The 12,264-nt window shown below is 44.8% G+C and overlaps 1 protein-coding gene across 18 annotated transcripts in view; it reads left to right on the top strand.

Annotated features, from left to right (window-relative positions):
• The window catches only part of LOC139544995 (calcium/calmodulin-dependent protein kinase type II subunit beta-like), a 151,963-nt gene that overhangs the window by 24,500 nt on the left and 115,199 nt on the right, over positions 1 to 12,264 (top strand). For all 18 annotated transcript variants that reach the window (XM_071352281.1, XM_071352279.1, XM_071352280.1 and 15 more), the window contains exons 3-5: positions 1,781 to 1,840; positions 10,999 to 11,053; positions 11,371 to 11,436. In XM_071352281.1, coding sequence (XP_071208382.1) covers positions 1,781 to 1,840; positions 10,999 to 11,053; positions 11,371 to 11,436 — 181 coding nt within the window. The remainder of the gene's footprint in view (positions 1 to 1,780; positions 1,841 to 10,998; positions 11,054 to 11,370; positions 11,437 to 12,264) is intronic.

Consider the following 12,264-nt stretch of genomic DNA (forward strand, 5'->3'; position numbering starts at 1 on the left):
ATCACAATGGGAAACTATTCCCCCATTCAGTTAGCATCACAATGGGTCACTATTCCCCCATGCAGTTAGCATCACAATGGGTCACTATTCCCCCATTCAGTTAGCATCACACTGGGTCACTATTCCCCCATTCAGTTAGCATCACAATGGGTCACTATTTCCTCATTCAGATAGCATCACAATGGGTCACTATTCCCCCATTCAGTTAGCATCACAATGGGAAACTATTCCCCCATTCAGTTAGCATGTGTTAGGAAAACATTATTCAGTACAAGATATTGTGCAGAGCCTATATCACCGCTGTACATTTCCCAAATATCTCTCCATCTGTCTCTCTACCTCTAATATCTCTCCATCTGTCTCTCTACCACTAATATCTCTCCATCTGTCTCTCTACCTCTAATATCTCTCCATCTGTCTCTCTACCACTAATATATCTCCATCTGTCTCTCTACCTCTAATATCTCTCCATCTGTCTCTCTACCTCTAATATCTCTCCATCTGTCTCTCTACCTCTAATATCTCTCCATCTGTCTCTCTACCATTAATATCTCTCCATCTGTCTCTCTACCACTAATATCTCTCCATCTGTCTCTCTACCTCTAATATCTCTCCATCTGTCTCTCTACCTCTAATATCTCTCCATCTGTATCTCTACCACTAATATCTCTCCATCTGTCTCTCTACCTCTAATATCTCTCCATCTGTCTCTCTACCTCTAATATCTCTCCATCTGTCTCTCTACCTCTAATATCTCTCCATCTGTCTCTCTACCACTAATATCTCTCCATCTGTCTCTCTACCTCTAATATCTCTCCATCTGTCTCTCTACCTCTAATATCTCTCCATCTGTCTCTCTACCTCTAATATCTCTCCATCTGTCTCTCTACCATTACCATTAATATCTCTCCACCTGTCTCTCTACCTCTAATATCTCTCCACCTGTCTCTCTACCTCTAATATCTCTCCATCTGTCTCTCTACCTCAAATATCTCTCCATCTGTCTCTCTACCTCTAATATCTCTCCATCTGTCTCTCTACCTCTAATATCTCTCCATCTGTCTCTCTACCATTAATATCTCTCCATCTGTATCTCTACCACTAATATCTCTCCATCTGTCTCTCTACCTCTAATATCTCTCCATCTGTCTCTCTACCTCTAATATCTCTCCATCTGTCTCTCTACCTCTAATATCTCTCCATCTGTCTCTCTACCACTAATATCTCTCCATCTGTCTCTCTACCTCTAATATCTCTCCATCTGTCTCTCTACCTCTAATATCTCTCCATCTGTCTCTCTACCTCTAATATCTCTCCATCTGTCTCTCTACCATTACCATTAATATCTCTCCACCTGTCTCTCTACCTCTAATATCTCTCCACCTGTCTCTCTACCTCTAATATCTCTCCATCTGTCTCTCTACCTCAAATATCTCTCCATCTGTCTCTCTACCTCTAATATCTCTCCATCTGTCTCTCTACCTCTAATATCTCTCCATCTGTCTCTCTACCATTAATATCTCTCCATCTGTCTCTCTACCACTAATATCTCTCCATCTGTCTCTCTACCTCTAATATCTCTCCATCTGTCTCTCTACCACTAATATCTCTCCATCTGTCTCTCTACCTCTAATATCTCTCCATCTGTCTCGCTACCTCTAATATCTTTCCATCTGTCTCTCTACCTCTAATATCTCTCCATCTGTCTCTCTACCATTAATATCTCTCCATCTGTCTCTCTACCTCTAATATCTCTCCATCTGTCTCTCTACCTCCTCAGACCACCAGAAGCTAGAGAGAGAGGCCCGTATCTGTCGCCTGCTCAAGCACTCCAACATCGGTGAGTCTTTCTCAACTAAACAACGCACAAACGCAATGACACCTGCCTATGCCTCAATGACACCTGCCTATGCCTCAATGACACCTGCCTATGCCTCAATGACACCTGCCTATGCCTCAGTGACACCTGCCTATGCCTCAATGACACCTGCCTATGCCTCAGTGACACCTGCCTATGCCTCAATGACACCTGCCTATCCCTCAATGACACCTGCCTATGCCTCAATGACACCTGCCTATGCCTCAGTGACACCTGCCTATGCCTCAATGACACCTGCCTATCCCTCAATGACACCTGCCTATGCCTCAATGACACCTGCCTATCCCTCAATGACACCTGCCTATGCTGCATTATAACCTTAAGTCTGCCTCGTCAATCTTCTATCTAATATATACAGATATAGGATCTTAATTTGATCACTCTTTTGTTGCTGAGACTTTTCTGGCACAGCAGGAAATGCAAACTTGTAGTGTATTTGAGTTTAAATATTTTTTTTTTGATTTGCACTAACGAAAAATGTATCGACCACTACAACGTTTTTCATTAATTATAATCCACATAATAATTAACATTTCCTGTTGCTGCAGGAATATTTTCTGCTGTAGCAAACTGGCTCAAATTAAGATCCTACATCTGTATCAATATATGGATTTAAATCTATGTGCTGCACCATAACGTCTGCAGCTTCAATCTTCAATCTATAAGGCCGCACCAACTTTTGATATCTCTGTCTTGTTTGACTATTCCACATTGAGTATCATGCTCAGTATCCAGGGTCTGGCCTCGGTGGTCTGGCCTCGGTGGTCTGGCCTCGGTGGTCTGGCCTCGGTGCGTTTACATTTTTCCTTCCGTTGTCATGCATTATTACTGGCCAATTATGAATTAAAGGCTGGTTAATGTTTCTATGCATGGCGTGGAGTTTTTGCCCCCTAATGATTTTCCAGTATTCACACTATCTGATTGTTCCCACTTCTTCTTGTTGCTTGTTCATTTTATTATTATCTATCCCTTGTTATCACCAGAACAAACAGCTCTTTCTATCCCTTGTGATCACCAGAACAAACAGCTCTTTCTATCCCTTGTTATCACCAGAACATACAGCTCTTTCTATCCCTTGTGATCACCAGAACAAACAGCTCTTTCTACCCCTTGTGATCACCAGAACATACAGCTCTTGTCCGTCCGTCAGATCTAGTGTCAAAGAAGCGCTCCTCTTCCTCTGTTTCTCTGAGCCTTATTCATAGACGCGGGACGTAGCGGTGCTAATCTGAAAACAAGGCTCCCCAAATTCTATCAGCATGTCGATTGTGCTACCAGGGCTGGCAAAAGCCTAGACCACTGTTATTCTAACTTCTGCGACGCATATAAGGCCCTCCCCCGCCCTCCCTTCGGAAAAGCTGACCACAACTCCATTTTGTTGCTCCCAGCCTATAGACAGAAACTAAAACAGGAAGCACCAGAGGTCTGTTCAACGCTGGTCCGACCAATCGGATTCCACGCTTCAAGATTGCTTCGATCACGTGGACTGGGATATGTTCCGCATTGCGGCGAACAACAACATTGACGAATACGCTGATTCGGTGAGCGAGTTTATTAGCAAGTGCATCGGCGATGTCGTACCCACAGCGTCTATTAAAACATTCCCCAACCAGAAACCGTGGATTGATGGCAGCATTCGCACAAAACTGAAAGCGCGAACCACTGCTTTAATCAGGGAAAGGTGACCGGAAACATGACCGAATACAAACAGTGTAGCTATTCCCTCCGCAAGGCAATCAAACAAGCTTAGCGTCAGAGACAAAGTGGAGTCGCAATTCAACGGCTCAGACATGAGAGGTATGTGGCAGGGTCTACAGTCAATCACGGACTACAAAAGAAAAACCAGCCCCGTCGCGGATCACGATGCCTTGCTCCCAGACAGACTTAACAACTTTTTTGCTCGCTTTGAGGACAATACAGTGCCACTGACACGGCCCGCTACCAAAACCTGCGGGCTCTCCTTCACTGTAGCCAACGTGAGTAAAACATTTAAACGTGTTAACCGTCGCAAGGCTGCAGGCCCAGACAGCATCCCCGGCCGCGTCCTCAGAGCATGCGCAGACCAGCTGGCTGGTGTGTTTACAGATATATTCAATCAATCCTTATCCCAGTCTGCTGTCCCCACATGCTTCAAGAGGGCCACCATTGTTCCTGTTCCCAAGAAAGCTAAGGTAACTGAGCTAAACGACTACCGCCCTGTAGCACTCACTTCTGTCATCATGAAGTGCTTTGAGAGACTAGTCAAGGACCATATCACCTCCACCCTACCTGACACCCTAGACCCACTCCAATTTGCTTACCGCCCCAATAGGTCCACAGACGACGCAATCGCCATCACACTGCACACTGCCCTAACCCATCTGGACAAGAGGAATAGCTATGTAAGAAAGCTGTTCATCGATTACAGCTCAGCATTTAACACCATAGTACCCTCCAAACTCGTCATTAAGCTCGAGACCCTGGGTCTCGAACCCGCCCTGTGCAACTGGGTCCTGGACTTCCTGACGGGCCGACCCCGGGTGGTGAGGGTAGGAAACAACATCTCCACCGCACTGATCCTCAACACTGGGTCCCCACAAGGGTGCATTCTCAACCCTCTCCTGTACTCCCTGTTCACCCACGACTGCGTGTCAATGCACACCTCCAACTCAATCATCAAGTTTGCGGACGACACTACAGTGTTAGGCTTGATTACCAACAAAGACGAGACGGCCTACAGGGAGGAGGTGAGGGCCCTCGGAGTGTGGTGTCAGGAAAATAACCTCACACTCAATGTCAACAAAACAAAGGAGATCTACATCGACGGGACAGTAGTGGAGAGGGTGGAGAGTTTTAAGTTCCTTGGCGTACACATCACGGACAAACTGAAATGGTCCACCCACACAGACAGCGTCGTGAAGAAGGTGCAGCAGCGCCTCTTCAACCTCAGGAGGCTGAAGAAATTTGGCTTGTCACCAAAAACACTCACAGACTTTTACAGATGCACAATCGAGAGCATCCTGTCGGGCTGTATCACCGCCTGGTACGGCAGCTGCTCCGCCCATAACCGGAAGGCTCTCCAGAGGGTAGTGAGGTCTGCACAACGCATCACCGGGTGCAAACTACCTGCCCTCCAGGACACCTACACCACCCGATGTCACAGGAAAGCCAAACAGATCATCAAGGACAACAACCACCTGAGCCACTGCCTGTTCACCCCGCTATCATCCAGAAGGCGAGGTCAGTACAGGTGCATCAAAGCGGGGACAGAGAGTCTGAAAAACAGCTTCTATCTCAAGGCCATCAGACTGTTAAACAGCCATCACTAACATTGATTGGCTGCTGCCAACATACTGACTCAACTCCAGCCACTTTAATAATGGAAAAATTGATGTAATCAGTTTATCACTAGCCACTTTATATTATACACTGCTCAAAAAAATAAAGGGAACACTTAAACAACACAATGTAACTCCAAGTCAATCACACTTCTGTGAAATCAAACTGTCCACTTAGGAAGCAACACTGATTGACAATACATTTCACATGCTGTTGTGCAAATGGAATAGACAAAAGGTGGAAATTATAGGCAATTAGCAAGACACCCCCAATAAAGGAGTGGTTCTGCAGGTGGTGACCACAGACCACTTCTCAGTTCCTATGCTTCCTGGCTGATGTTTTGGTCACTTTTGAATGCTGGCGGTGCTTTCACTCTAGTGGTAGCATGAGACGGAGTCTACAACCCACACAAGTGGCTCAGGTAGTGCAGCTCATCCAGGATGGCACATCTGTCACGTTCCTGACCTTATTTCCTTTGTTTAGTCTTGTTTAGTTGGTCGGGACGTGAGCTGGGTGGGCATTCTATGTTATGTATTTCTATGTTTGGTTTAGGGTTGTCAACTAGCCTGATATGGTTCTCAATCAGGGGCAGGTGTTTTACGTTTCCTCTGATTGAGAACCATATTAAGGTAGGCTGTTCTCACTGTTTGTTGGTGGGTAATTCTGTCACGATAGTCTTCGGGTGAACGAGAGGACCAAGGCGCAGCGTGATATAAATACATTACGTATTTATTTAAGAAAGACGAAGAACACTAACACAAACTAAACAAAACAACAAACCGACGATCGTGAAGCTATACAAAACAAATAAGTGCAGACACTAGCAACTTACACATAGACAATTACCCACAACCTACCTAATGACTATGGTTGCCTAAATATGGCTCCCAAACAGAGACAACGATAGACAGCTGTCTCTAATTGAGAACCAATCTAGGCAACCATAGACTTACATAGACACCTACACTGAACACAACCCCATGAACTCTACAAAAAAAACCTAGACAATACAAACACCCTATACGAGACAAAAAACACACAAACATCCCCCATGTCACACCCTGACCTAACTAAAATAATAAAGAAAACAAAGATAACTAAGGCCAGGGTGTGACAACATCAATGCGAGCTGTCAGCGTAGTGTCCAGAGCATGGAGGCGCTACCAGGAGACAGGCCAGTACATCAGGAGACGTGGAGGAGGCCGTAGGAGGGCAACAACCCAGCAGCAGGACCGCTACCTCCGCCTTTGTGCAAGGAGGAGCAGGAGGAGCACTGCCAGAGCCCTGCAAAATGACCTCCAGCAGGCCACAAATGTGCATGTGTCTGCTCAAACGGTCAGAAACAGACTCCATGAGGGTGGTATGAGGGCCCGACGTCCACAGGTGGGGGTTGTGCTTACAGCCCAACACCGTGCAGGACGTTTGGCATTTGCCAGAGAACACCAAGATTGGCAAATTCGCCACTGGCGCCCTGTGCTCTTCACAGATTAAAGCAGGTTCACACTGAGCACATGTGACAGACGTGACAGAGTCTGGAGACGCCATGGAGAACGTTCTGCCTGCAACATCATCCAGCATGACCGGTTTGGCGGTGGGTCAGTCATGGTGTGGGGTGGCATTTCTTTGGGGGGCCGCACAGCCCTCCATGTGCTCGCCAGAGGTAGTCTGACTGCCATTAGGTACTGAGATGAGATCCTCAGACCCCTTGTGAGACCATATGCTGGTGCGGTTGGCCCTGGGTTCCTCCTAATGCAAGACAATGCTAGACCTCATGTGGCTGGAGTGTGTCAACAGTTCCTGCAAGAGGAAGGCATTGATGCTATGGACTGGCCCGCCCGTTCCCCAGACCTGAATCCAATTGAGCACATCTGGGACATCATGTCTCGCTCCATCCACCAATGCCACGTTGCACCACAGACTGTCCAGGAGTTGGCGGATGCTTTAGTCCAGGTCTGGGAGGAGATCCCTCAGGAGACCATCCGCCACCTCATCAGGAGCATGCCCAGGCGTTGTAGGGAGGTCATACAGGCACGTGGAGGCCACACACACTACTGAGCCTCATTTTGACTTGTTTTAAGGACATTACATCAAAGTTGGATCAGCCTGTAGTGTGGTTTTCCACTTTAATTTTGAGTGTGATTCCAGATCCAGACCTCCATGGGTTGATAAATTTGATTTCCATTGATAATTTTTGTGTGATTTTGTTGTCAGCACATTCAACTATGTAAAGAAAAAAGTATTTAATAATAATATTTCATTCATTCAGATCTAGGATGTGTTATTTTAGTGTTCCCTTTATTTTTTTGAGCAGTGTATAATGTTTACATACCCTACATTACTCATCTCATATGTACAGTGGGGAGAACAAGTATTTGATACACTGCCGATTTTGCAGGTTTTCCTACTTACAAAGCATGTAGAGGTCTGTAATTTTTATCATAGGTACACTTCAACTGTGAGAGACGGAATCTAAAACAAAAATCCAGAAAATCACATTGTATGATTTTTAAATAATTAATTTGCATTTTATTGCATGACATAAGTATTTGATCACCTACCAACCAGTAAGAATTCCGGCTCTCACAGACCTGTTAGTTTTTCTTTAAGAAGCCCTCCTGTTCTCCACTCATTACCTGTATTAACTGCACCTGTTTGAACTCGTTACCTGTATAAAAGACACCTGTCTTTTATACACTCAATCAAACAGATTCACACTCAATCAAACAGATTCCAACCTCTCCACAACCTCTCCACAATGGCCAAGACCAGAGAGCTGTGTAAGGACATCAGGGATAAAATTGTAGACCTGCACAAGGCTGGGATGGGCTACAGGACAATAGGCAAGCAGCTTGGTGAGAAGGAAACAACTGTTGGCGCAATTATTAGAAAATGGAAGAAGTTCAAGATGACGGTCAATCACCCTCGGTCTGGGGCTCCATGCAAGATTTCACCTCGTGGGGCATCAATGATCATGAGGAAGGTGAGGGATCAGCCCAGAACTACACGGCAGGACCTGGTCAATGACCTGAAGAGAGCTGGGACCACAGTCTCAAAGAAAACCATTAGTAACACACTACGCCGTCATGGATTAAAATCCTGCAGCGCACGCAAGGTCCCCCTGCTTAAGCCAGTGCATGTCCAGGCCTGTCTGAAGTTTGCCAATGACCATCTGGATGATCCAGAGGAGGAATGGGAGAAGGTCATGTGGTCTGATGAGACAAAAATAGAGCTTTTTGGTCTAACTCCACTCGCCGTGTTTGGAGGAAGAAGAAGTATGAGTACAACCCCAAGAACACCATCCCAACCGTGAAGCATGGAGGTGGAAACATCATTCTTTGGGGATGCTTTTCTGCAAAGGGGACAGGACGACTGCACCGTATTGAGGGGAGGATGGATGGGGCCATGTATCGCGAGATCTTGGCCAACAACCTCCTTCCCTCAGTAAGAGCATTGAAGATGGGTCGTGGCTGGGTCTTCCAGCATGACAACGACACGAAGCACACAGCCATGGCAACTAAGGAGTGGCTCCGTAAGAAGCATCTCAAGGTCCTGGAGTGGCCTAGCCAGTCTCCAGACCTGAACCCAATAGAAAATCTTTGGAGGGAGCTGAAACTCCGTATTGCCCAGCGACAGCCCCGAAACCTGAAGGATCTGGAGAAGATCTGTAGGGAGGAGTGGGCCAAAATCCCTGCTGCAGTGTGTGCAAACCTAGTCAAGAACTACAGGAAACGTATGATCTCTGTAATTGCAAACAAAGGTTTCTGTACCAAATATTAAGTTCTGCTTTTCTGATGTATCAAATACTTATGTCATGCAATAAAATGCAAATTAATTACTTAAAAATCATACAATGTGATTTTCTGGATTTTTGTTTTAGATTCCGTCTCTCATAGTTGAAGTGTACCTATGATAAAAATTACAGACCTCTACATGCTTTGTAAGTAGGAAAACCTGCAAAATCGGCAGTGTATCAAATACTTGTTCTCCCCACTGTATATACTGTACGCTATACCATCTACTACATCTTGCCATCTTGATGTAATTAAATGTATCAATAGCCACTTTAAACAATGCCACTTTATATAATGTTTTCATACCCTACATTACTCATCTCATATGTATATACTGTACTCATTTCCATCTACTGCATCTTGCCTATGCCGTTCGGCCATCACTCATTTATATATTTTTATGTACATATTCGTATTCATTCCTTTACACTTGTGTGTATAAGGTAGTTGTTGTGAAATTGTTAGGTTATATTACTCGTTAGATATTACTGCACGGTCGGAACTAGAAGCACAAGCATTTCGCTACACTTGCATTAACACCTGCTAACCATGTGCATGTGACAAATAACATTTGATTTTGATTTGATTAGCTGAGGAAGCAGCAGCAGCCCTGCACTGGACCTTTACTGGTGTTAGTGGACCTTTACTGGTGTTAGTGGACCTTTACTGGTGTTAGTGGACCTTTACTGGTGTTAGTGGACCCATATAGACATCTGTAGCGCGAACCACATTATTTTTTCAGCATCTCTGCTTTGTCAATAAAGATAGTTGTATAATTAAGAACAATATCTTGCAAGATTCAATAGTTGGAATTGTAAGAGTTGTTTCCCTGTCCCGTTTCTCTGGAATTGTCATTCCGATGGAATCCAGAAAAGAACAAAACCCTGTTTTTAAACATTTACATCAAAAGGTGCAAAGTTATGGGCAAAGACACAACACATCCACATCAAATTAAATATTTTTCTTGATAAAATAAAATGGAAAACAACCCATTTTTGTGCAGTATTAATTTACCATCCTTACAAACCACTTCATGTAAATGTATATTACTGTGTTGTACATGGGCTGGTCATCTAGGTTAGTACCTGTAGACTTTCTATCACCATGGAGATAAAACAATACAATACATGAACTGAGTACATTGAGACATCAAGTGGTTTGTGGTTATTTGATGATATGATGTGATGTATTTATATTTATTATGGATTATATTATGGATTATGGATGTATTATGATGATGATGATGTGATGATATGATGTGATGATGTGGCTCAGTTGGTAGAGCATGCCAGGGTTGTGGGTTCGATTCCCACGTGGGACCAGTATGAAAATGTATACACTCACTACTGTAAGTTGCTCTGGATAAGAGCGTCTGCTAACATGGAAAAAGAATGAGATTCAGATTTCACATAGAAATAAATTGCATTTGCAAAGTATTTAAAGAAACATATATCAAGCAAGTATTTTTTATATTAGACAAGTATTATCATATTAACTGTTTTGTACAGATAATTATCAGACTCAAGTTACAAATGCTGGTAAACTCTCAAATATATTTAGTTTTTCAAAGATTGCAGCAGTAGTGCACTGGGCCTTTACTAGTCCTGTGTTAGAGGACCGATATATATTTTCTGCAGCACCCCACCTCCAAACTACTTCCCTTATACACTTGTTCACTTTCATTTAAATGACATGATGTGTTTGAAATCAGAGCGTCTATTTTAAAATGTTTTCCCTTGCATTGATCATGATACGTGGTTGTTTTAGCTACTTTAGTTGAATGCACCGATTGACACTGAAAAAGAATGTCTGCTACAGTAAATTACTAAATGTGAATGTTTAGAGATTTGATTTGACCTCCCATGGCTTCTCTCCCTCTCGCTCTCTCTCTCTCTCTCTCTCTCTCTCTCTCTCTCTCTCTCTCTCTCTCTCTCTCTCTCTCTCTCTCTCTCTCTCTCTCTGTCTCTCTCTCTCTCTCTCTCGCTCTCTCGCTCTCCTTCTCTCTTTCAGTCCGTCTCCATGACAGTATATCAGAGGAAGGATTCCACTACCTCCTGTTTGACTTGTAAGTTATTCATCTCCTCCACCTCTTTAAACCTCTTTCTTCCCTCTATCCTCTCATACAATACACACCACTCACTCTTCTCCCTTTCACCCGAGGTTCAGCCCGTTAGCCATACTAGCTTTAGTTTCCATGGTAATGGCTGGGACGGGGGGGATGAGAGGATGAGAGAGATACAAAGAGTGAGAGAGGAGGGTTGACGGGGGTCCTGGTGTCGCGAGCCGGAGCGAGAGGTGCCCCCCCCCCCCCCCCCGACTGAGCAGAAATCAGATGAGCTGCTCTCTGATTGGCTAATGAGCTCATCTCTGATTGGTTTGCAGGGTGACTGGAGGGGAGTTGTTTGAGGACATCGTAGCCAGAGAGTACTACAGTGAGGCTGACGCCAGGTAAGAAATACATCTGTCTGTCTACCTCTGTCAACCTGGCTGACAAATACATTACATGGCCAAAAGTATGTGCACACCCCTTCAAATGAGTGGATTCAGGTATTTCAGCCACACCCGTTGCTGATAGGTTTATATAATCGAGCACACAGCCATGCAATCTCCATAGACAAACATCGACAGTAGAATAGCCAGTACTGAAGAGCTCAGTGCCTTTCAATGTGTCACTGTCATAGAAAGCCACCTTTCCAACAAGTCAGTTTGTCAAATTTCTGCCCTGCTAGAGCTGCCCGGGTCAACTGTAAGTGCTGTTATTGTGAAGTGGGAACATCTAGGACCAGAAATGGCTCAGCCGCAAAGTGGTAGGCCACACAAGGTCACAGAACAAGACCATGTAAAAATTGTCTGTCCTCGGTTGCAACACTCACTACCAAGGTCCAAACTGCCTCTGGAAGTAACGTCAGCACAAGAGCAGCCACATACAAGCCTAAGATCACCATTCACAGTGCCAAGCGACGGCTGGAGTGGTGTAAAGCTCGCCGCCATTGGACTCTGGAGCTGTGGAAATGTGTTCTCTGGAGTGATGAATCACGCTTCACCATCTGGCAGTCCCGACGGACAAATCTGGGTTTGGCGGATGCCTGGAGAACACTACCTGCCCCAATGCATAGTGCCAACTGTTAAGTGCCCGACCTCACTAATGCTCTTGTGGCTGAATGGAAGCAAGTCCCAGCAGCAATGTTCCACCATCTAGTGGAAAGCCTTCCCAGAAGAGTGGAGGCTGTTATAGCAGCAAAGGGGGGAACAACTCCATATTAATGCCTATGATTT

Source organism: Salvelinus alpinus, chromosome 19 (genome assembly GCF_045679555.1).
Source record: "Salvelinus alpinus chromosome 19, SLU_Salpinus.1, whole genome shotgun sequence".
Taxonomy (NCBI): Eukaryota; Metazoa; Chordata; class Actinopteri; order Salmoniformes; family Salmonidae; genus Salvelinus; species Salvelinus alpinus.